The sequence below is a fragment of the Colletes gigas genome, unplaced genomic scaffold, assembly GCF_013123115.1.
Source record: "Colletes gigas isolate AHSC1104 unplaced genomic scaffold, ASM1312311v1 Colletes_gigas_Sc00012, whole genome shotgun sequence".
NCBI lineage: Eukaryota > Metazoa > Arthropoda > Insecta > Hymenoptera > Colletidae > Colletes > Colletes gigas.
In genome coordinates this window covers 4,083,961-4,109,191 of record NW_025106641.1, presented here as the reverse complement: position 1 = coordinate 4,109,191, position 25,231 = coordinate 4,083,961, and the positions used below count along the sequence as shown (strand labels likewise).

Sequence of the window (25,231 nt, the reverse complement as noted above, 5' to 3'; positions counted from 1 at the left end):
ACATTCAAGGACCGATTTTGCAACGCTCCATGCTCTAATTAATTAGTTATTAGCGAAAGATCCCTAAGATGTTAGGTTAAGAGGTTGAAAACAGTGTGCCGACTTCCGATATCGGTTAATAACTATTTAATTAGGCATGGGATGGTTTTAAAAAGTATCCTTAAATCTTGCCAAGGGTCCATACTATATTCTTAAACTCTAAAAGTTCATAATTTAATCCCAGAAAGGGCGTAATTAGTTAATTAAGGAGCAGTAGTTCATTACGAGCCGAGAAACGCATAGTACATTGTTTCTGCCACTAGGTGGCGCCACGTATCAAAAATCAATAATTCACCGCTTTTAACGAACCACTGCTCCTTAATTTACTAATTACGCCTTTCCTGGAACAAAGTTATGATCTTTTAGGGTTTAAGAATATAGCTGAGACCCTTGACAACATTCAAGGATACCTGTTCTAACCATCCCATGCCTAATTAAATAGTTATTAACCGATATCGGAAGTCGGCACACTGTTTTCAACCTCTTAACCTAACATCTTAGGGATCTTTCGCTAATAACTAATTAATTAGAGCGTGTGGCGTAGCAAACTTGGCACTTGAATATTGCCAGGGATGTCTACTTTGTTCCCTAATAGCGAAAATATGGGTATTATTATATAAAAAGTTGATAATTCATCGATTAAAGCAGACAGTGACACGGCCATGAATGTGCCGACTTCCTATATTCGTTAATAACGTCTTAATTACGGGCGGAATGGTTCTAAAAAGTATCCTTGAATCTAGCCAAGGGTCTATACTACATTCTTCAATTCTAAAAGTTCATATTTTATTCCCAGAAAAGGAGTTATTAATGAATAATCAATGTACTGCGTGTCAGGAGTAGGAGGAGTGGGGGTAGCTGTACTCCGGATACCTCCACTAACATTCTGTGATCCTGGGACGATTTTTTGAGTTCGAAACACTGATATTAGATGGCGATACTGTAGTTTGTCACTTTTTAGCGCAATATTGAAACACCCGTCGCTTCCAGTAAATCGTTTATACCTAATCAATTACATGAAAAGTAGCAAGTAATTTTTCATTGCTGTTTTATAATTAAACTACATATTATTCACGGGGCGTTGAAATTGCTGAAACAAAGTGGTTCTTCGGATATTTAATGAAAAACAAGCGAAACAGATTTTTATTCGTGAAATGTTCATCAAGGGCTGTTTTAATGGATAACAATGGAAAGCAAAACAAAGCGTGACAATTGAACGCTGTTTTAATGGATAACAATGGAAAGGAAACAAATCGTGACAATTGAACGCTTTGTATACAAAAAGCTATTGTGCGCAGCAAAATCCTACTACCCCCTCCTCTACCAATTTGTATTAGTAGGTTACATATGTACATATGTAGATATCAACGTATATCATATCAGACTGGGCGTAGTAATAAAAGTGGCAAGCCACCCTCGAGGACGAGCGTCCTCAAGCGTCAATCACGACGAGCATTGTACCTTCAATGGTTAACCAAATTCCTGTGCCTCAGGCAAAATATGAATTATTAACGGACGTTCGACAGTGAGTTTTCATTTTTTCACCTTTTATGCGAATGATTACGTGTTACGTGTGTTATTTACGTAAGCCATATAAACGTCAAGCTCATTCATACATCAGTACGTACACTTTGATTTTCAATTACTTTATACAACGCATAGGAATGTTTATTCCATTTATTTATAAAAAAAAAAAGAATATATACTGGCATGCATTAGTACCTTAACGTACCATACGATTACAAGTAATTCTTTAAATGTATTTTAAACAATTGAAATACATTTTAACGACTTTGAAAATACATGTTTATATTTCTTTTTCAACCTTAATGCAGTTCCATATTTCATTCAAATATATTAGAATACACATTATATAATTCTAAAAACCAGTTAATTATTTAAATTATCAATTGTCACTTGTACAGAAAGAATATTTTTATTAGTTAAAGTACTTTTGTAATTTCGATAAACAATTTTTTTTTTTTTAAATGCTTTGTTTATTACGTTAAATTTATATTCCCGACTGTTTTCTATATATAAACGTTAAAATGTTGTTTTCATTTCTATCTTTTTCTTCATACGCTTGAGTAGATGTGAGAATGTATATGTCAAAAGTTACAGGTGTGGCATATTGATTGTTCTATATTTACTATGGCACAAGAAGCCTTCTTGGGTTGAACCGGATAGAAATGTGTGCGAAATACATTGCATATTTACATTTAATATAAATCCACAAGTTTCATATATTTTGTGACCGCATTAAAATTACTCGAATTTGTTACAGTTATGTTAGTTTAAAATTACAAAACGTAAATACATTAACTGATAAATATTGATTTGTATAAAAATTTGACTTCGTGCAAAATTTATTAATATTCATTACCTTTTTTCTTTAGACCTCGTTGGAAAACACAGGCACTGTGCTTGGTATTAATATCCTTGGTGCTTGGGATCCTTTTTGTAACACGTGCCTGGATAGGAATTCTTATCCTTAGCTCACCAAAATCTGAAACACTAGATACAGAGACATTGTTCGACAATGCCAAGATTGCTACGTGGCTACGTCGGGCTCGGATGTACGCCGAATCGACGAAGGAGAACCAGAATGCGGACAGGAACAACAGCATCAGTTCGCCACAGCAGTTCTACACCAATTCCACAAGGTAACAAATTTAACTGCTGTTCTCCATAGGTTGAATATTCTCATTTGGTTTTTTTTTCACGAATTCTGTACACATTTTAAATTAAACATTTTTATTTCTATAGGCAGATCATCGTCTGTTATTACACCATACCGGGGGACCTGAACACGCTCTGGGAGCTCAGTTCGTCGCACATTGACCCTAATATTTGTACGCATATTATCGTGGGTTTTGCGAGCGTGGTGAACTGTAGCCTAGACTTAGGCAACAGTTCATCGATCTACAAGGATATTCTCACCTTGAAGAATCAGCAACCTGAACTAAGGGTCATGATCAGCGTCGGCGGCAGTAACGAGCTCCATTTAGGTTTTTCGGAAATGGTAAAAAACCATGCTAATAGAAAACGGTAATAAAAAAATGTGAAAAGTAAAAAAGAGAACATTAATCTTATTTACACAAATTATGCCAGAGACAATTTTTTTCACAGGTTTATAAAATCGGTGTTAAACGTGACAAAGTCGTTTGGTTTTGATGGATTAGACTTAGATTGGGAATTCCCGGCATGGCTCGGAGCCAACGAACTAGAAAAAATTCATTTTACACAGCTCCTGGAAGAATTACGAAAAGAATTCCAACTAGCTAAACAGGCATTAATACTTTCTGTTGCTGTAGCTGCTCCTCAAGCAATCGTCGATCAGAGCTACAACGTTCCAGAAATGGCAAAGTACATAAATACACAAATCGCTTTATAATTATTTCCATCATCGCGCTGTCCTCTGTAAACAATATTTATCGATTTCGTTTTAGATACGTAGATTTTGTGAATCTGATGGCATACGACTACCATTTTTATGTTTGGTATTATCCAATCACCGGACTCAATGCACCGCTCTTTACACGTTCTTCGGAATCTGGATACCTTTCTACCTTAAATCTGAATTTTTCGGCTCAATATTGGCTTTCAAGGGGCATGCCAAGAGAGAAACTAATTGTTGGAATTCCTACTTATGGCCACTCTTACAGACTGGACAATCCATTGAATCATGGCTTGCTTGCACCAGCAAACGGATTCGGAAAACTGGGTGGAATGGGCTTTGTTTCCTACCCTAGAATTTGTGAGTTCCTTCAAAATGGTGCGAAGAGTGTTTTTGAAAACGAGAGTAAAGTTCCATATGCTTATAAAGACAGAGAATGGATATCGTACGATGATGTTACAAGTGTTTATTACAAGGTATGCTGTGTGGTCTTCTTATAAATTAAGCTGGAAATTCAAATCAAATAAATCAAACATGTTTCCACTTTCAGGCCGAATGGATTCGTGCAAACAATTTTGGAGGTGCAATGATATTTTCCTTGAACGTCGACGACTGGAATAATACGTGTAAATTTAATGAAACGTTTCCTTTGACGCGTGCTATCACCAAAGTCTTGAGGTATCAAGAAGACTAATGTATTTGCCAGTTAATTCTTTTTAAATTGTGATTTCACATTCCAAATAGATATATTACATTCCTAAAGATGCAATTAATTGTTACTATTAAGCTTTAATTAAGGTACGCGATAACAACACAATTTTTCCCGATAAAATATATAATAATAGAAGGTAATATATTCGTCTGATTTGATGAAAAATCTAAATATGTACTAGGTGAATCAGTTTTAAATTTGCACGTCAAATTCGTTTTACAAAAAGCTTCACACCAAATTCGTTTAAAGTGAAAATATTTTTGTTGCATTTACAATTATTATTATATATATATATATATATATTTAAGTGTCTGATTAATTATGTATACATATGATTATAGATATACCTGAAAGTACAACCACGATTTTAACCCTTTCGGTACAGTGGATGTCACTGTGAACATTAATTATGGTCGTGTGACCGCACTGATGTGCGTAAACTACAGCCGTGCTTTTTATAACATTGCTTTTCCAAAATTATCGATTCTGTAAAAAAATTTATATTCCCCGACAAGGGAAATCTAATACCGTAGGTATAAAATTTAATGAGGAAGAATACATATTTGATTGAAATATAAATATCAGTATCGTCGTCGATGGCTATAATCGATGCATGTACCGAAAGGATTCAATCAGAACCACAGCTTGAAAAAGTTCCGAGAATAATTGTTTCAAACCGTTATATAAAAGTTATGGTCCGAAACTATTACGAAGAACTTCTATTCTGAATAACTGTTACGAGGGACTTAAAAGTCGTGCTATATCGATTTGGATTAAAGCTTTTGCGTAAGCTCATATAGGTTCTATAACCGTTATTTATAAAGTATTTAAATTTAGGCATTTACTTGAACCGGTATAGTCCGAAATTTACGTTCTTTATAACAGTTTTCGAGCCCTGATCAAAACTAGTGAATTGAATCTATGTATTCAGTGATCGTAGGTGTACGACTTACCTCGGGCGCAAATTTTATTTTTTAGAAGGGTGCATCTATCAAACAGTTGGAAATGTCTAATTTACAGGGTTGGCCTTCGAAATGATTTCTTTTCTAAAACTAAAAAGTCAGTCGATTAAATATAACAGTGCTTAAGAATTCTAGCTTCGAGTAGCAGTCATAGTAAAACGTATAAACTTAAAATGTGAATGTAATTGTTATTAATACAGATCAAATTATTCCTATGATTCTTCAATTTGAATTCAAGTTAAACATCGCTTAAAAATCCAAATGAAATGTATCTTCAACAAGTAATGATTGTTAATTGGTTTAACATGTTCACGGTATTTGCTCTTGTATTTCAATATAAACTTTCTTTTTGGTTTCACAATGTAACAGATACATTCACTGATCCAACTATTTAAACGTGCCATATTGTTGTAAATTATAAGATAGTTTTGTGTAAACTAAAAAAACAATAGTTGCTGTAAACAAATTGATAAATCGATTGCAATAAAACTAAGAAAAAATCAGCTATTCTAATGAAAATAAATTTATTATAATAGAGACAGCGCAGATTTAACGAATTATAAAAGAAATATAATAAAACATGCACACGCGCACACATACAACACAAACAGAATTACTGCAAAGAAGTCGGAACGAGTAAAATTTATTTAAACTAAGAACATAAAACAATATTGTTAATTTTATTGTAATGAAATGAAAACGATATTCTTAGTTTTACTGCTCTGTGTGATGTTAAGAAACTTTCTGTAAAAATAGTTTAAACGCAAAAACTTTCGTCCATGTTTGCAGAAAAAAATCTTTTCAACTAAACATATCTCACTGTTTTCCATTTTACTGTGCATCCTTTGTGTGAAAAATTCTATGTAACAAAAAGCTTAATAAAGATACGATTAAATTACTTATAGATGCCTTAGCAGTTACTCTTAATAGTGTATGATAAGGACGTTGAAAAATTCCTAAAACAAAAGTACATTATTTTCATGAGGTATTATTTAAACAGTATTATATATTATGAAAAAAAGGGCATAAAACCATACGCGTATACATGTAAATATAAAACTAAAAGGAACCCGATGTACATATGTAGTTCCTCAGCATTGGGACGATTGTTTACGCATGCGCAAGACGTATGTTCTGAAGGATAAATTTTTTGATCACCGATTTATTCCTCTGTTCGGTGATCCACATTAAGAAGGTAGATCGTAAACATGCCTTTGAAAAAGTTGTGCTCAAAATTTTATTTTATTCTTTTCCTTTTTGTAATTACAGAGCGCAAACTTTAGGTATTTTTTATCTTGTAATTACTTAAAAAAAAGTATTTTCAAGCACAATTTTTTTTTAACAGGTTCAAGGTGGTCTACCTTCTTAATTGGTATCGGTTACCAGTTAGTTCAATTACCCCGCAACGTTTGCGTTGCGGAGATCGTTGTCCGTACATTCGTGTTTGCACTGTTTCATCTTAACTTCTGAGCTTTCATTATCGATACAGTTCAAACTAACTACCAGTAGTTTATACCTTAATAAATGTAGCTAAATTCCGTGAAGTATTTCGAAAACGGCTGATCTCTTGGAAATATCGAGGGGGCTTCATAGTTGAAAACTTTTTAAAAAATCTTCCAACCGCATTTAAAACGCATCAGCACTTCGCGTTACGGTTCTTTTTCACATCTTTCAGATGTATTTATCATATTGTTCGCTATGTATGTATATATGTATAATATCTGCATGCAGAGTTGGGCATATTTTATTCGAATAAATCCTTAAATACTTTTTTAATCTAATAATATGTTACTACTTACATTACAATATTTTACATACAACAATAGTAATTACAATTCTCTAAATGCATATTTTTAGAATACAACATCCCATTACCATCCTGTGCTCCGATAGAGCATTTATTTTCATTTGTCACTGTAACAAATTTTTTTAAACAAATAGATCATCTGACAAAATGCTCGAACAAGAAATTACACTAAAAGCAAATTTATCGAACAAACTACGATGATAAAAAAAAACCTTCGTCCCTTTCGCTTTAAATTATTTCATAATACCAAAAATGAAACTACATGTAATTTATAAAGACGAGAAAATTTAGATAGCAACGTTATTCAAGTAATGCCCAACTCTGTACATAATACAAAATTCTAATAAAAAGTAAGGTATTTAAGTTCATCAACCTCAAACCAGCGATTAAAAATTAAAGAATTTGAATATATAGAGAATAAAGGACATAAAATTTGCAAAAAATGTTAATAACCATCTGCGTGTATTTAGGCGACTAGAAAAGGGGATAAGGAATAATAAGAATACGGGATAAAAAGGTCGCTACATGAAATCGTTGTAATCGTCGTAAACGTAGTCGCCATATTCGCTCAAAAGAGTATTTTCACCCTCGATTTTTAGTTTTGCTTTTCCCTTGCCCTTGTTCTTTTTCGACTTGTCTCCTTTCTCGAGCTTCTGTTTCTCAATCAATAGATTATCAATCATTGTTTTCACTTTCTTCAAATATGCCGAGGATACTGTAAATAATGCAATATACAATACTGTATAATAATCCATAAAAAAAAAAAAGTAAATTTCAATTTTTTAAACATTTTCTTATCACTTTAAAAATTATCTATTGAACTAAATTAGCAACACCAACAGGATTTATTCTTTTCCATATGCTACTTGCACTTTCTATCCAAGATAAACATATAAAGTTGCGCAAGAAACTTTACTCTTACAAGATACTCTTACTTTTCAAAAATACTGTATATCTAATCGAATCTACAATCTACTCACGATTGAGAGCAATAGACTTAATAAGTTCTTCTGCAAACGGAGAGAATTCGGTGTTTTTAGCAAACTGATTCAGTTTTTGGTTAAGTATGATTCCATACAGTTCAAACTCTTCTTTTGTGTTGGGTACTGAGTTATCCAGACTCAATGTAGATTCTTCAGCTACACCTAAAACAAAAAGAACATAGTTAGTTAAAATGATCTCCAACTAACTATTTCTTATACATATTTTTGATACTATAACGCAAATGACATAGTTTCAATACTGAATGGAACCAAAATAGGTTGAAATAGATTTTTTGTTGTTATTAATCTAGACGGTATTATTTTTAAATTTCTATGCTTAAATTTAAATGTAATTTCAAACTTTACATTAATTACAAATCACTTATTTACATAGTAAAAATATCACGAACAGTATTATTAGATACGAAATTAAATTATTTTTTATTAATATGTTAAATAAAACACTGAAATTTGATTATAAAAATTAAATATTTATCAGGAACGGTACAGGAGATCAGTGTTGATAAATAAGACACATCTGATTTACTTTTTCAAAAAAGAGGAATGTTTATTTTTTGCACAATAACAATTTGGTATTTTATTTAAAGATTGTAATAACTCATTTAGATACATTTTTACATCTCTAGTACAGTTCCTGACACCAAATCAATTTTTTTTTTTTTAAATCAAATTTAATTTAGAAATGTTGGAAGGTTTAGAAGTTACTAAACAATTACTACTAAAAAAAAAGAAATACAATGATAACTGTATTTTTGAAAATATAATATCGTAGAATTCAAACGTTTCTAAAAACATTCATTTAATTCTCATAGCGGATGGTATTTAAAATCTTTGCAAAATATTTGAGCATATAAAGGCTATTTAAAAATGTAGAATATGTTTATAACTACGTTTTAAATTTATATAAAAAAATACTTTGTTGTATTTTTAAGAATTAAAAAAAAAAACTTACAAATTTAATACTAATTATAGATAATTATTTCCTCGATTGGAATATACAGATTTAAAAAGTTACAAAGTAATTGGTATGATACTTACACAAACAGTATTGAATATTTATCGACATATTTTATAGTAGATTATGAAAGACAAAGCATAAACGAATAATTAAGCCATTAACTCGTTCTAACGCATAAATAGTGCATCAACTCTTTGCAGTCCAATTATTAGTCTTTTAATGAATAGTACTTTTTAAGTTTTGAATTTCTTTTTAAATATAATGTCAGAGAAGACAAAAATTTTAAATAGGTGGAATCTACAATTAACTTTATATTTTACATATTCGTAGTTGTAGTAATTTATAGCGATTTACATTAAAAACATATTAATCGAAATAAATTTAAAATTCTAATGAAATTTCAGTGACAGAAGGATTTCAAATTTAACAAACTTTAAGATGCTACGTTTAAATTTAAATTGAAATTAAAATCGAGAAAAATTCTAACGTAATAAATAACAGTAAATCTATAACTTGACATTCTAGCTGTATTTTATCCCTTTTATTATATCATTTTTCTTTGTTATAAATTTAGCAAGACGTTAGTTTTGTACAAAAATCAAAACATAGTTATTTATTAATTTTATATATTTTCTTATTCCATATCTTGGAATGCTTTGCCAGCAAAAATATCAGTTTCAGTGTCTTACAAGAAAAACAGTAATTTTTTTTCGTTTCATCAATATTACTAGCTACATAAATTCATAATTGATCAAAAACTGATATATTAATAGTACTACTTAAATTAAAGGAGGAGCGCAAAGAGTTAATATGTAAAAGTTTCTAACGCAGTCATTTCTTATCGGTTCTGTGCGACTTGCGGTGAGAAAAATCAACAAGGTTGGACAAACCGAAAGTCTCCATGGCGAGGCGAAGATCGGCTTCCTCTTGAAGCCTCTGACGCCTCAACTGTTCTGCTCTTTTCTCCTCTGGTGTTAACGCCTCTTCCTTTTCTTTTGCTTTCCTTTCAGCCTCTTCTCTTGCCTTTTTCTATGGTAGAAGAGAAAAATCAGTAATATTAACTTGATTAGTATTCAAAGCACTTAGAGAGTACATTTGTAGTACTACATAAATGAGAAAATTTTAGCATTAAAGTAACGAAGGTATTAGGTTCATACGCAAACAAATAATGGCTAAAGAAACAAAAACAGTATTAAACAACCACGATAGCAGAAATTAACAACAAACTAAATAATCAATGAATCGTAAATAATGTAATTAACAATCTAGATGAAGATTTAAAAATGATACCTCACGTTCTTCAATCCTTTCTGCCAAAGCTTTCCTTGGCTTTGGTTTGGCCTTAGGCACTTCTGCAGGTTTCTCTACATCTTTTTTCTCTTCTTCGACATCTTCCCAACTATCCTGTTGATCGAATTTGTTTTTTTTTTAATTCATCTCATGAAATTGTAGCATTTTCCAATAAACTGATCAGTTTTAATTCTATACTGTATTATTTTATTATGTATAATTACTTTTTATTCGTTTTAAATTTACTTTTGCTATAATTTATTATGTATGTTACGAAGTTACATTTTACAAAGGCTATAGCAACATTGTTTTCAGCTTTACCAAATTTTACTTTTATTCAAACTTAGAATTTATGATTTACCTTATATTTATTTCAACGGAAACTTTATATTCAGTTCAGCAAATTCATCAATAAGTTTTTAGTTCATCATGATTTTGACTTAATATCAATTCTAATGCAAACTTATCGATGCCTCTATCATATCAAAAGTTAACGTTAACAATAATTTGTTGAACATATTTGTTTGCTTCGACATTACAGCGATTATTAACACGAGTTGATTCAGCAACGTCTAGTTATTAATATAAATTGTAATGTAAATATCATTTCATTTACATCAATTTTAGTTTTGATTTGATTCGAAGCAAACTTCAGGTATGTCCAATTGTCCCGCTGTTAGTCTCGTGTTGATTCGCACCATGAAAGGGTTAACCATACTTATGAAACCGTCGACTTAGTATGAGATTTTGTAAATAAATTGCCGAAACTAAAATAGAAAGTCAATAAGTCAGAACCTTGACGTCCTCTTCCTCGTCTTCACCCTCCCACTTGTTGGATCTGATAGCGAGGTCGAATTTTGCTTCAGCGTTTTCGACATCTGTAAAGTTGAAGGTTAAAATCATTTTCTTGCCTTCGACTTAACCGCGGACACGCACCCGCTAAGATGTTTCTATAACGATTTTTACATACCCCATTCGTCTTCCATGGCGAATCCTGGATTATATGCGCACTATTTCGTTTACAAATGAAGCAATACTTCCTCGAGGTAACGTAGTTGAACGGATCACGACTGGAATCGAGCGAGCCATACTGCGCGAGGAGAACGTGTGCCTTTCGTTGCAAGATAGTGGTGGTGCAACTCAAATTACATGTTTTAGAGATTGACTACTGTATATATAAAAAGAACATCGCGTACGACGGTTGCGCAATACGATAAATTGTCACTTTTTCAATTGGAAAATTGTCAAGTTGGAAATATGCAATCGCCGTAAATGTAAAAATAATTCTATAGCTTTCAATGACGATTAATTTCTTATGCCGAACAAATCAACAATCAATCAAAATTTTTTCAAATTAAGTCTATTAAGTCTATGGTAACCATTTCATTTTTATTGTCCGCATGAACGTTGGATATTTAACAAAAAATCCACACCAAGAGCATATAGATATAAATTTATGTATCTATGTAGTACCTCGATGATTTAGGCGGCGCCTTGAAGCAACGTAGCCAGATTTGACATAATTGAGTGCAACGACGGCGACACTAGTAACGATGAACTTCCTTAGCGTTTAATGGAGTAGTGGGGAAAGCCGACATATCTTACAGTAGGATTCCTACGCACGAGCCATATGTTACGCGTGGTCAGCACTTCACGCAACTTTGGAAAATTGATAAAGAACGTGAATGGGAGCCTTTTCTTCATGGGCTTGAGCAGTTGAAGTCCGTCCTCGGCTAAGACTTGAAGTCCTTAATTGACCTTGTCCTTTAAATTGGTTTCAGAGTGGGCGGGCTATTTAAATCGACTAAATCTAATATCTGTTTTATCTCTATTTATAACAGTTGTTGAAAGCAGTTAATTGGTTTCAGTTCTTGAATGTTATAAGAATTGAAAAAATACAGGTGTATTCTTTACTTCAATAATGCTTATCGGTATTTGTAAAACATGATAGTGTAATAAGAATATTGAAAGAATACTGCATTAGGTTTATTACATATAATAGTATGTATATAAATACATGTATATTTATAAGACATGTTTCTTTTATTAATTATGAAATCAAGTAACAATTTAAAAAAATATTCATTTCCCAAGTATAAAAATGGAACTGAAAAAAATCACTTCGTACAAAAACGGTATACATTGATTGATTAATGCAACTTCAAGCTTTCCCAATTCCAGCTAAGTCTTGAATTAGACTTATTAAATGGGTGTTATACGCTTTATGATCTATCGGAGTTAAATTAGTACACGTTGCTTTTAACTTATTTTCATCCTAAAAACAAAAATTATTTTGTTTAATATTGAAATTACGTTTTAACAGTATATAAAACTGTACGACAAGTTGACGTACATTGAATATTTCCGCTTTAACTCGTAGTTTAAATATAAAACTCTTAAATGTTGTGTCACCGAATTTTTCAAGATATGTATCATTATCGTTTTCTTGTAGCTCTCCGAATTCTTGAGCTGTAATGCCCAATATCTTTTCTGCCTCGTCATTAAACATTGTAACCCATTGATTGTCTGACCAATCGGCTAAATTTAACTAAAAGAATTAAGTATTAATAGATTTTATGTTCATTATTTCTTTCAATGTGACATTTAATTTTCTATTACTTACACTCAGGAGTAAACGGTATCTGAAGTTCGGGTATTCTTTATCACACTTTTCACATCTATACATATCATTCGCTTGATCAATCAACTAAAAGGCATAACATTTTAATTACAGATTTCGATTCCTATATCATGAAGGAGGAAAAATAGTTACCTTCTTTTTACAATTCTCAGTAGGACAAGACTTGTAGATGGCATTTTCAACTCTAATCATATTCACGGTCGCCTTTACCGTGTATACGTCACTACCGTCCCTACCCAAATTCATGTCCTTTGCTTCTGCAAATGTTATCCATGGTCCACTTGCGCCACCATCACTTCCAAATGTTCTTGAAAGCGTCTTAACGTCCGTATTACGACCGACAGTATTAAACCAACCTCGGAGTCTAAATTAAAAACAGGTAGCATTGCTTTAGACGAAGAAGTTTTTTAAGTACTTAAAAATAAGTTTTTTTAAACCTGTGCGCTGCTGGGATATCTGGATCGATTTGAAGAACCGACGCACTCAGAGTAGACACAGTTTTTCCTCCATTAAATTCACCAACACGTACCCCTTTGAGAGCCAAAACTGGATTATCCGATCTATCAAATTCTTCGGCTTGCGACCCCCACAATGTGAGACAAACCTACAAATTAATAAAATCCGTTATTACCATAAATTCGTCAAATTTTTCTAAACTGAATAAACTTCTTACCATAGTATTACTTTCATCAACAAGATGAATGTCTCTCTTTTTCATTTCTCTACCTGTGTTGCGTGATGTTATTATTTGCAAATCACCGTATGACTTAATAACACCCAAAAGATCTACAATAAATAAACATAGAATATAAAAAAAAAACAATTATAAATTAGTCTTAATTACATCTGTATTTATGTACCTATTATATCATTTTTCTCTGCTTTCTCCACATCGCTTATTGGTATAAAATTAAATTGAAGGGAAGGAATATCATCACCAGTGTTATGACATGGAATGATTTCTGAATCTCCATTTAGAGTCATCTCATAATCATTGTTTAAACGATTAAACTGTTTATTTGCTGCTTTTAATGTAGCTCTAGAAATATAATAAACTTTTCCAATCTGTAACAAACATGTATATATCATTACGATTCAAGCTGCACATATATAGCCAGTATGTTATACCTCGATCATGTCGTAGTATTTGTCACACATCTCTCTGAATGCTGTACATCTAATTTCTCCACTCTCGTCAAGAACATCCATAGAAAACAATTTCCCTTCACCGCGCGAATTGCTCCATGTTCTGATATCAGATTTACTGACAACGCGTACTCTTATGACCCATCTATAAAAATTATTATTGTTTAAAATATCATACAATTATAATATTGAAGTTCAAGCGTATTAAATTGACCTATTTTGATAAGGACTCAAAGCAGCGATTGGAGTTGTTGATATATCATTAGTAGAAGACTGGTGTGTGCTCTGCTTTTGCATCAGAGTATCTACCAAAAACAGTATAAAATTTATAATTCCGTAGTCTATAGCAAAGATATAAAATCAATTTTGTAATACCATTTTGGTGTTGAGCAGGTGGCTGTGCAGATTGCTGCACAACTTTAGAATCACTATCAACTTCTGCATTTGTTGGATTTCCAATTTTACGTCCAACTTCACTGCCAGGAAATTTTACTTCTATATTCAATATCACCATTACACGTCTAAAAGCAAATTACGTTTTAGTAAAATATATTTTTGACTTTACAATTGCATAGAACAAAATTTATTAAATACTTCTGTTTTCCAGCATTGTTTACCATGCTTATCGCATATCTGTTTATCTGACAAATAGAAAATTCAGTCAATACATTGTCTGTTATCATAGAATTTAACTGTGTTGCTAGCATTGTAAACGAGTTTATCCTCTTTCCATCAGATACAAGCAGCCTATAACGTTCTCCACTACTTGAGCTTGCTAACTTCTTATGACCCTACAAAATAATAACACGAAAACTTTGACAGCAGAAGTGATTTCTATTATTTTAACAAAAATAGTTTAATAAATTGAACGGGCAAAGATTTTTATACACTTATAAACACCACTTACTAATATTTGTAATATTGGCTTATCGATATCGATGCCATTCATAATTTTCTGAAATGAGAAACGAAATTAAATATATCAGCCATAGCAATTAGAAATTATACTACGTCGCAAAAAAAAAAACAAACTTACATCCAACGAGCCTTCGCTAAGCGTATACATTTTGAACGATTAACGAACTTGGAAATTATCAAAGACAAATAATAATATTTTCGCTGATACAGGAGAAAATTATCGAACCATGTATTTTTCAAACATAACTAAATTTTTCGTACTATGTATGCACACTACAAAACAACGACGAGCAGCGGCAAAACGTGCACCAAGAGAAACGTTCAACGTTGTTAAGATAAGTTTACAAGCACTAAATTGCCCATAATGTTACCAACCTCTACAACACTAAAAACTATCTGTGGATGTTCGACTTACACGCTAAGGAAATTTGTCGTTACATACTACTGATACTACTCTCGCCGTCGATGCACACATTATGCCAAATCTGGCCATACTAACCGGGATTGGGGACCTAACCTAAACCTAACTCAGCTCGACTACGCCATCTAGGTTACTAGCAATAAACCTCTAGTCACCACACTGTGTCCACACAATTAATAAGAATCAGTTTTAACTGATTATAGCTTTAGTGTCAGTTTTTCAATTTCACGTGTCATAGCATTATAAACATAATAAAAATTGGTTTGCATAATGGTAAATTGTAGAGAAATTTATTTAATGTCATTGTCAAGATTATTTTCGTTGGTGTCATTGTTCTTTTATTAGATTTTCTGTTCAACTTTGGTCAAGAGGTTATTTAATTTGCACTGTCATTGAACGAAAATAAAATGTTTTAAATAATTATGACAGAATAATAGAATATGTAGTAAAATAAGTATAATTTACTCAAAACTTAAAAAGATTTCTATGTTTTTAACACAAAATATTATGTTAACAGGCACGCAGGTATGATACGCGTACGACGATTTTTTCGCCAGAAGGACGTCTCTACCAAGTAGAATATGCAATGGAAGCCATAAGCCATGCAGGTACTTGCCTTGGTATCTTAGCAACTGATGGCATTTTAATTGCAGCAGAAAGACGCAATACGAACAAACTTTTAGACGAAGTATTTTTCTCTGAAAAAATTTACAAGCTTACAGATGATATTGTTTGTTCTGTCGCTGGTATCACTTCTGATGCCAATGTATTAACAAATGAATTGCGCCTAATTGCTCAACGTTATCTTCTGCAATACGGAGAACCAATTCCTTGTGAACAACTTGTTACTTATCTTTGCGATGTAAAACAAGCATATACACAGTATGGTGGAAAGAGACCATTTGGAGTTTCGATTCTGTATATGGGTTGGGACAAGCATTATGGATACCAATTATATCAGTCAGATCCAAGTGGAAATTATGGAGGCTGGAAAGCAACTTGTATTGGGAATAATTCTGCAGCTGCAGTGTCATCATTGAAACAGGATTATAAAGATGGAGAGACAACACTGAAAGATGCTATGGCATTAGCTATAAAAGTACTTTCAAAAACCTTAGATATGAATAAATTATCTGCGGATAAAGGTAACTATGTTTGATTTTTTACTTTCACATATTTAATAATGTCATTATTTTTAATATCATTATCAATTCTTAATGGCAATAATAATATGACTAAACAGCAAATATTAGTAGCTGCAAACATGAAGCTTATTATGTTTCAATAATTCGTTTTCCTTATTTTAGTGGAAATGGCAACCTTAACAAGGGAAAATAACAAAACCAAGATGAAAATCCTTCCTGCCAACGAAATTGATGCCTTAATCGCAGAACATGATCGTATAGAAGCACTTGCTGAACAAGCAAAGAAAGAAAAACAAAAATTATAGAAATAAAATATGTTATGTACTGTATCTTTCCTTGTGCATTTCTGTTTAAAAAATATTATCCTGGAATTTCATGAATTTTTTTGTGTTTTTTAATTTTCACATACATAAAAAATCAGGGACTTTTTCATGTATCGCATTCGGTACTAAAAAGAAGAGGTACACTAATAAGAGATAAACATAAAGAATATTTAATTATTAATAATGGAAAAATAAAACGAAAATTTCGTAAACTTGAAGCAAGCAATCTATGTCATTTCTAAAACAATTATTTTGTACCTTGATTTACCTTATTTTCCCGCGTAATTTGTTTACTTCCATAATGAAGAGTTCTGTCATACATATATGGGGTAGTTAGTGTCAAGTATATGTATACATATATATAACAAAAATCTAAGATTCTTATACAAATGTGTTCGCATGCCCATGACATTGATAATTATAAATCAGTAAGATTGAATTTAACATTGCTATTTAAATACCCTCCTGAACTTTACATAGCAAACACATGCTTTTCATTGTTGCAGTACAATAAAGGTTGTTTTCTTCCATAATTAGTAATATTTATATAAAATTTAATATTGTTTTATTGCAAATATAAGGAGAGGAAAATTACACGTGGTGTTAAAACCTATGGCTTACGTCTTCCAATAGTCCAACATTCAGGAAGTGTTTATTTATCATTGAAAATGACGCGAATAAATTAAAAAATGGAAATGTAATGGCATAAAAATTAAGATAATAATAAATGATTGAAGGAAAAAAGAAAAAAAAGTTATGTGTCGAGTCATATTGACCAGGCTGCCGATACCGTCCCACTCCCGGGCGCGATCCCACTACTGCCCGCCACGGAGACTTTTGGCTGCTGGGTTTCCCCTCTGGCCCGGTTCGCCTCTCTTTAACCAACCTGGCCACCCCCGGATTCCTCCAGGATGGCCATATTGATGGCGAGCTTAGTGCGGACGTCCAGTCAACGTGAACCGTGTAACAGCAGGTACCCCCGACCTCAGACCCTCCGACATAACTAGCCTCCGAGTAGCCGGATTACAGGAGCCGCCGCACTCCCAGCTGAAACATAGTCTTACTATTTATCTATTTGTCCTAACACTTTGACCGGCTTTTCAAAAATAATAACGCACAACGAGGACTATTCTCGGTCCCGGACAACGCTAGAAATACGAATCGTGAACGATATGTCATTCACGTCCGACTTTATTGCGAATTAGATGATGACTGGAGAACAAATCAATATGGCGGATATTGCATACGCATATGCGTGCGAGCAGAATTTGAACCAAGCGTCGGTAATAGAGAATGTCGATTTTATTACTGTTGGTAAGGTAGGGCACAATACATGGGATCACAGAACATTCTCCCAATTGCTAAATTCGAATTTCAGGATGAACCGATTACGTTGGTTGCGATATCGAAATGATATGGTGATAATGTTATATAAATCCGTGTAACAGAAAAAAGCATTGCAAGCAACGTCCTACTCTACACCTCGCGTTTGTTATTATTATGTCACATGACTCGATATGGTATGGAATGGTATGATAGTTTATTTTGGATACATTTTTCGATATTGTCAACAGTTTCGAAGATATTCGATTTAAATGGGTCACCCTGTATTTGTGAATTCTGAATTAGAATAAGGGCAACAGTTTACAAGAATATATTACGGATGAAAAACGGGTTGAGGCATGGAGAAAAGAAGATCAACGGTTGCGAGAAGTTAAACTGGATCTTCTCCCCGAGGCACTGCTTTCAACGATTCGAATAATAGACGAAAGAGAAAGAAAAACAAGACTATAGGATCGGGTACTTGTATCATTAACCGGTTGAAATGCATAAATTCAATGAATACCGATTGCTGTTACATAAAAATTGCAACTTTACTTTCTTTTATCAATTTTCCTTTTAATAATAAAATGTACACTATGCGTAGAGCATAACGAATGTGTACATTAGCAATTCTTCAATAAAAACCATATGGCTCTCCAGCAAGCTATATCAATAACCGCCATATTTGTATTCAGTAGTGTTTTACAAGCAATTTGCCAAACAATAAAGGTCATTTTAGGACAAATGATTTTGTTAATAAGTAAAATTATCGAATTTGTGAAGATGCTAATCCTCGGTCGATAGTCGAGCAACCTTTGTACCCACAAAAAGTTACTGGTGTGGTTGATGGAGTCATTGGCTCGTATTTTTTTTGCAAAAAGAACAAGGTACGACTGTGACTGTAACCGATGAGCATTATCATTCGATGATTTCATCTTTTCTTTGACGTTATTTCGAGAAATGCAAGTGTTAACTGACCACCAAATCGTCTTGCGATTCGACGTCATTAGACTTCTTTTTATACAGCCATGTTAAGTCTCATGTTAATGATATCGAAGTAAACATCGTTCGTGTTAGTTGGAATACAAAATTGGATCGAAAATTTGTCGTATTCACGGCATAAATTTCACCGAATATATATAAAAATAAAACAATGTTCACTAGATTATCTTTTGTAGCCTCTCATTTTATTTAAACTCAAAGTTCTGTTGGCTCTTACTGGAGAACCCTATATTTTACATCTATCGTTAAGATTGCCCTTTTAAATATTAATACATGAAAAATACACGTAATATGTTTATTTTATAATTAATATATAAAATAATATACATTTGCCCTATCTACGAAATAACTCACGAGGAAAATTTTAGAATATGCAGAAAGGCTCGCGTCGGACCATACTTTTCTCGCTCCTAAGCCCGGCTCGGATTTCAAAGGTATCACGACCTTCCTCCCTGCACGTAGTCCAATTCTCACGAATCGAGAACCTGCACCCTCCCCTCCCCCTTCGCTGTTCAAAAGAAACGACCGTTACCATCTTTTCCCCTTCTTAATCATCCCTCCGGGTCGTAGCGTGTCCGACCAGCGAGCATCCCCTTCGCCAGCCCGGAAACAGGTAAAAATCTCCGTTTGCATGACCTTCAACCCCGTGGGATCAAAGGAAGAGGGTGCATTGTGCTCGGAAATTTTCTCACGAGGCATCGTAACGTTTGCACCCGTCAAATCGACTATTTAAGGGCTGCCGAATTCACCGAACGAGCAGAAGTGTTTCGCAACTCGTAGTGAAAAGTACGCGGAGGTGATCCTGGGAAGGATCGTGTCGTCGCCGAGGATCTTCGAACGAAAGGGTGAGTCCCGTTTCTGGCAACTTTGATCTTGGTGCTTCGATAGACTACGCAAAAATTTCACGATCTAGGGCAACGCTTTTCCCCTTTTCGTTTCTGCTATACATATATATTTTTATTTTACTTTGCTTCGTTACATCGTATATCATTTTTACTTCGACATTTGATCGCCTTTCACGCGGATTATCAAATCAAACGCGACAAAATTCCTTAAGGCAGACGTTCGCGGCGGTATTCGCTTATTCTTTCTCTAGGATGAATTCTGTTAACGGTTCTTTTTTGTACACGTTGCTACTAGTAAAGAGATTTCACGTCTATCATCTTAGAAATGTATCTACGGAATTTGCAATAAATTTTAAACATTGATTCTTTATGAAAAATTTTTGTTCTTCGCCACGAAGGAGGGTTGCGATATTTTTGATTTACTTAATAAAAGTTCGAACAATTTTCTAGATCCTCTAACTACGATCGTATGTAATCATTTTTCGACTTATGTTTAGAAATATAATTGTCTACAGATTATTACAAAATGCCAAACACCTTCGATTTAACTATTAGAAAATGAGTAGTAATCTTAAAAAGAAATAGTATGAAATAGTGTACTATAAGGCTTGTGAATCTTTTTGGAATGCTATAAGTAATCTGGAAAATCGTAATTGTTTTGCTTATCCATCAGTCTTGCCGAGCCAAATTTTCAAATAAAATTATTTTTAATAATATTATTGATAATCGAAATAAATTAGAATGTTTTCTGTTCGTTTAGAAACTAAACGGGTACTTCAAGATTGTTGCTTTATGAAATTCTTTGAAATACTATATTCATCGTATGCATTCTATACTTATAAAGAAATAAACACGTAATTGTACGCAATATATCGATTCTATAAAGTATAATACAGTATAAATTCACAACAAATCAAATGAAACTTCTGGATACGATTTAAAATTATGAATTTTTATTTCGACTTCGCTATTTCATAGAAAATATAATTTTATCGAATATACAGTTCAAACAGAAGATGCAATTACTATGTACTTCAGGCTAAACTCAATTATTAACAATAGACTAACGTTTGGGATAAAATTAATTTTCAAAATTCGAAAATTCAGCTTGCCTTGCAATGCAGTTATGAAAGTGTGTCTCTATTGGAAATATGGATTAGAAATGGTTAAAGATTTATATTCAAAATCACACTGTACAATCAAAGTAATATCCTTCTATAATTTTAAAGAAACAAACAAATACAGCAATTACCGATTTTAAAAATGTTTATCTCTGCTCAGCATCCTAAACGAATCTTCGTTACCAAAACAATTTTAAACCATCGTTTTTAGAATAATCAATACAAGCCTCGTTTAACATTTCCGAACAGTACTTTAGATTATGTATCACAATAATGGCACATCGTATTAAAAAGAATGAATCCTGTTGTTAAATAAAATGTTAGGTAAAGGTAATAGAGAAAAAAATGGAAAGATAAACCGTTATTTAAACTTTATGTTGTAAAATTCATACGAATATGAACAGGAATACTTTACGAAAATTTTTACGCAAAAATTTTAAATTTGTTAAATTTTTTCAAAACGCTGCACCATACAATTTAATTTCTATTTGTTATCATGGACACTAGATTGCAGAAAAGGGAAAACTCTCACTAAAAAAACACCAAATCTGGCATTTTAAATTGTTACAATTCGCATTTTACTCTGTAATCTTTTTTATGAATTTTTTTAGTTACATATATTTCGAATCATTTCTTTATTTTGCTTGAATATCTCTACTTTTATTTATTTTCCTTTCACTTTACTGTTATTCGTTTTTTTATTTCCGCGAAAGAAGTCAATCGATGGCGATTTTATTTGTTTTTACGTTTAGATAATAAAAAAGTAATTTCGCTCGGCCCTACTCTATCCAGGCACCAAGATCCAATCGAAAATTTTCTTTAAACATTTTCCGTGTTCGAAAAACATTACAATTTCCCAATTCAAGCTTTGAAATTCCAAATTCATGTTATATCAAAACTTTGAAATACAAAATTTCATTAAAATTGCTAAATTCCAAATTTAAACTTATAATTAAATTTAAAAAATTCGATATTTATAGTTTGTTAACGCTATTAAATCTAAAATTTAAGTTTCGATCGAACTGTAAAATTTCAAATTCAAACTCTCTTCGAATTACAAAATTACAAGTACAATATTTATCTGTACCTAGCAAAGTAAGCCTTTTGGTTCAAAATCTGTCATGGAAAAAATAATTCTTTGTTACAAAATTCAGATTACCTTTTGAATTACTACTCCTTGGATACGAATTTAAAAAAAAAACCATTCAAAATTTCAACATTTCACTATGGAATCCTAAAATTATAGCGATAATACAACAAACCGGCGCTTTTTACATTTCAGTTATTTAAATCGTTTAATTAATCATAAAATCAAAGACATCAAAATGAAAATCAATTGTGCTTCTTGTAAATTTTCAAAAATATCGATATCGTCAGTTGCTCAATGAATTTGCTAGTGATCCAAACTCCCAAATCGCGCATCTATTATAATAATAACCAGCAACAAATACAATAACTGAACAATATCGATGAGAAAAGAAACAGACATTTATTCGAGCGTCCGCAATAGATATAACGAAATGTTGCATTGATTTATGGCATTCGAGACATAATCGGGTTATATATTTAGGTCAAGCGTCGGAGTTAAAACGAATTGGATATTTTTTGCATTTTTATGAAAATCCAGCAATATTACAAAATTCTGGCCATAGTGTGTTACGTTTCTGCGGTCAGTTACAATATACATAAATGATACACGCAACCTATTAATGGAAATTAGGGTTATCTACTTGACTTACGTTACTTTTTCACGATTAGTTAAGCAGACAGGCTGCCTTGTCCAAAGTTATCGTGTAAAACGTTGTAACAGAGATTCTGAAACATTCTCCATAAATCAGTTCTGGTAAATCTAGTGCGTCCGGCTATAATTGAAAATAATTGTTCATAAATTGCAATAACTGCATCTGGTTTATAACACACTTGACTATTTTCAATCAATTACCTCCATACTTCCAAAATCAATACAAATATATCCGTTTGCGATCGTTAACTTCTTTTTGTCCAAACAACTAAATTCCAAATACTTTCTTCGACGCAAAGCATAGAAAACAAAACTATATCGATACATACGACTGTCACACGTTTTATAAATAATTTTTTATAAATAAGAAACAAAATTTACCTACATTTTGCGAGGGGTAAAAATGACCCATTAATTCCTACACATACGAATTGCACAGAAAAGAAAAAGACAGAAAAGGGTAACAAAAAATTGATAAAAAAAGTAATTTTGACCCTCTTGGCAGATTTAGCTTCTATTCTAATTTCAAACGATCCTCTCCCTTACTATTTATGCATCCTAAACCTTCCTCCACCTAATTCAGATTCGCTGCACATCCAAAATAATATTAAGTGTGTAAATTAATTCGATGCCTTTCCTCGTGAATTTCAAACTTCATTTACATAATGTTACGTGCTTCTGTACATATCAAATAACATTCAAACCACTAGAGGTGGACCATGTTAGGAACATGCACACTAAAAAAAGAAAAACTCTGGTTTCGTTAAGAAAGATTAATAATATACTTCTAGAAGGTACTCATGCATTCGTAGAAAATTATAGTGATCTAATAAATTTGTGCATTATAAGATTCATTGAAATTAATTGTTGATCACTTGACAATCACAGTATGTCTTCCTACACACGTTTAACGATTAATTCAGTTCACGAACGATAAATTTTAGTCCTTGCTTCGCGAGATACTACGAGTGGCCATATTAGAAACATAAACCATTAGATACTTTTATCCCGCTTTACTTTTTAGACAGCCACAAGGTAAATTTGATTTGCAAAATTATGTAGTACGAGGAAAAAGTTCCCAAATGAATTCACACAGTAAAGTTAAAATGTTACTTGTCTCGTTCCATCGCCAGTATAAGACCCTTTTTGCTTAAATGCATCGTTTAAACGGACAAGTTGTTGTTGATAATACTCTGCTATTAACAGTCTGATCAGGATTCGACAACTTATAATTAACACCTTTCACATCCCTCCAGACGCGCAATACAAACTCTCTTGCACGAATATCGGTCTTTCAGTTACAGAGGAAGTTACAAACTATTAAACTTAAAGGCACTCAATTAATTTGCATACAAGGTACGAGAAAATTAACATGGGAAAAAAATAACTAAGCTCGATCTACTATTTGACAAACGTTTTTTCGTGTTTATTGCACATTTAATCGCGTATCAATAGAATATCTATAATATCTGCTTTCATGGACAAACGCTGAAAGTGAAACATGATTAAACAAATCATCACAATAAATGGAAAGTCAATTGTTTCGTAATTACAAATTTAATAGTTTATATAAATGCAACAAAACAAATATCAAAGTGGACATACAGGATAAATAAAGAAATATAGATTGCAAAGATCGATTAGTAAACAAATTACGTTCTTATTGACATTAGCAAGTTTGGAACGCAGAAAAAAAATCGATGGTTTTTTAACATAATATCAATATTTGGAACAGTATTTTCTGGCCGTTTCAAAATCTTCATGAAATCTAAAAAATAGCGATTATAGAGCCTACATGTTTCCTTATTTCTATTCCTAAACAGTGTTTCAGCATTTCCAAATCCTTAAGATGAAAATATTCTTTTAAAAATTCGACTGTTCTATCAATTGAGGTAATTAAAATGTACCCATAAACAGTGACGTAAATCAATTTAAATCAATTTTAAGAAGCTGCTTAATCTAAAACACTATTTCTAAACGATTATATATTCACCATAAACAAAGACAAAGATTCTAAAGAAAACTGTTTAATATTCAGGTTTTGAAAATTAGAAATTACACTCAGGACAGACATTTAGTTCACACAAACAAACTCAGAAGTATTAATATTCTAAATCGCGAAGGAGTGACTATAAGTTTGAATTAAAATTAATCATTTTGATAACTTCGATTGGGAAAGTTTTTCATGAGTAATACCGCCCCAAAAAATCATAAACTAACTGAAATTGTGGGAATTTTTCGTGTATTGGCAAGAGAGAAATTATAATTTTTCGTTGGAAAATTAATATTTTTACAATATAAAATTGGTAATTTATCATTAGAAATTTTAAACAAACAGAACATTGAAAGATAAATCCTGGTCACGCTTCAAAGAAAGGAAATATATTTTTTGCAGTCCAGTATATCAAAAAAGTATGGCACATGGATTTCAATTAA

General features: G+C 32.2%; 4 protein-coding genes across 6 annotated transcripts; 2 read left to right on the top strand and 2 right to left on the bottom strand.

Annotated features, from left to right (window-relative positions):
- Positions 1–1,393: 1,393 nt before the first annotated feature.
- LOC122398763 (acidic mammalian chitinase) lies at positions 1,394–6,481 on the top strand. 3 transcript variants are annotated; one of them, XM_043398928.1, is made up of 6 exons: positions 1,394–1,564; positions 2,436–2,702; positions 2,806–3,087; positions 3,169–3,405; positions 3,489–3,912; positions 3,987–6,481. In XM_043398928.1, the coding sequence occupies exons 1-6, from the start codon at positions 1,506–1,508 to the stop codon at positions 4,128–4,130; spliced, it is 1,413 nt and encodes a 470-aa protein (XP_043254863.1). In that variant the 5' UTR covers positions 1,394–1,505; the 3' UTR covers positions 4,131–6,481. The 3 variants fall into 3 exon arrangements, with proteins under 3 accessions (XP_043254863.1, XP_043254864.1, XP_043254865.1); XM_043398929.1 differs by lacking the exon at positions 1,394–1,564 and adding an exon at positions 1,575–1,659; XM_043398930.1 differs by lacking the exon at positions 1,394–1,564 and adding an exon at positions 2,209–2,348.
- A 137-nt stretch (positions 6,482–6,618) lies between these two features.
- LOC122398764 (eukaryotic translation initiation factor 3 subunit J) lies at positions 6,619–11,474 on the bottom strand. Its single transcript, XM_043398931.1, has 6 exons — positions 11,140–11,474; positions 10,965–11,047; positions 10,170–10,283; positions 9,770–9,908; positions 7,898–8,062; positions 6,619–7,632 (listed from the first exon to the last, which is right to left on the bottom strand). Exons 1-6 carry the CDS (start codon positions 11,153–11,155, stop codon positions 7,439–7,441), a joined length of 711 nt encoding a protein of 236 aa, XP_043254866.1. The 5' UTR covers positions 11,156–11,474; the 3' UTR covers positions 6,619–7,438.
- A 711-nt stretch (positions 11,475–12,185) lies between these two features.
- On the bottom strand, positions 12,186–15,211 carry LOC122398770 (replication protein A 70 kDa DNA-binding subunit). The gene is made up of 13 exons (XM_043398940.1): positions 14,993–15,211; positions 14,864–14,911; positions 14,551–14,747; positions 14,332–14,477; positions 14,171–14,261; positions 13,939–14,101; positions 13,671–13,875; positions 13,484–13,596; positions 13,248–13,414; positions 12,943–13,174; positions 12,793–12,876; positions 12,523–12,717; positions 12,186–12,444 (listed from the first exon to the last, which is right to left on the bottom strand). Exons 1-13 carry the CDS (start codon positions 15,020–15,022, stop codon positions 12,331–12,333), a joined length of 1,785 nt encoding a protein of 594 aa, XP_043254875.1. The 5' UTR covers positions 15,023–15,211; the 3' UTR covers positions 12,186–12,330.
- A 218-nt stretch (positions 15,212–15,429) lies between these two features.
- LOC122398663 (proteasome subunit alpha type-4) lies at positions 15,430–16,927 on the top strand. The gene is made up of 3 exons (XM_043398746.1): positions 15,430–15,568; positions 15,813–16,440; positions 16,603–16,927. Exons 1-3 carry the CDS (start codon positions 15,566–15,568, stop codon positions 16,743–16,745), a joined length of 774 nt encoding a protein of 257 aa, XP_043254681.1. The 5' UTR covers positions 15,430–15,565; the 3' UTR covers positions 16,746–16,927.
- The last annotated feature ends 8,304 nt before the right edge of the window (positions 16,928–25,231 follow it).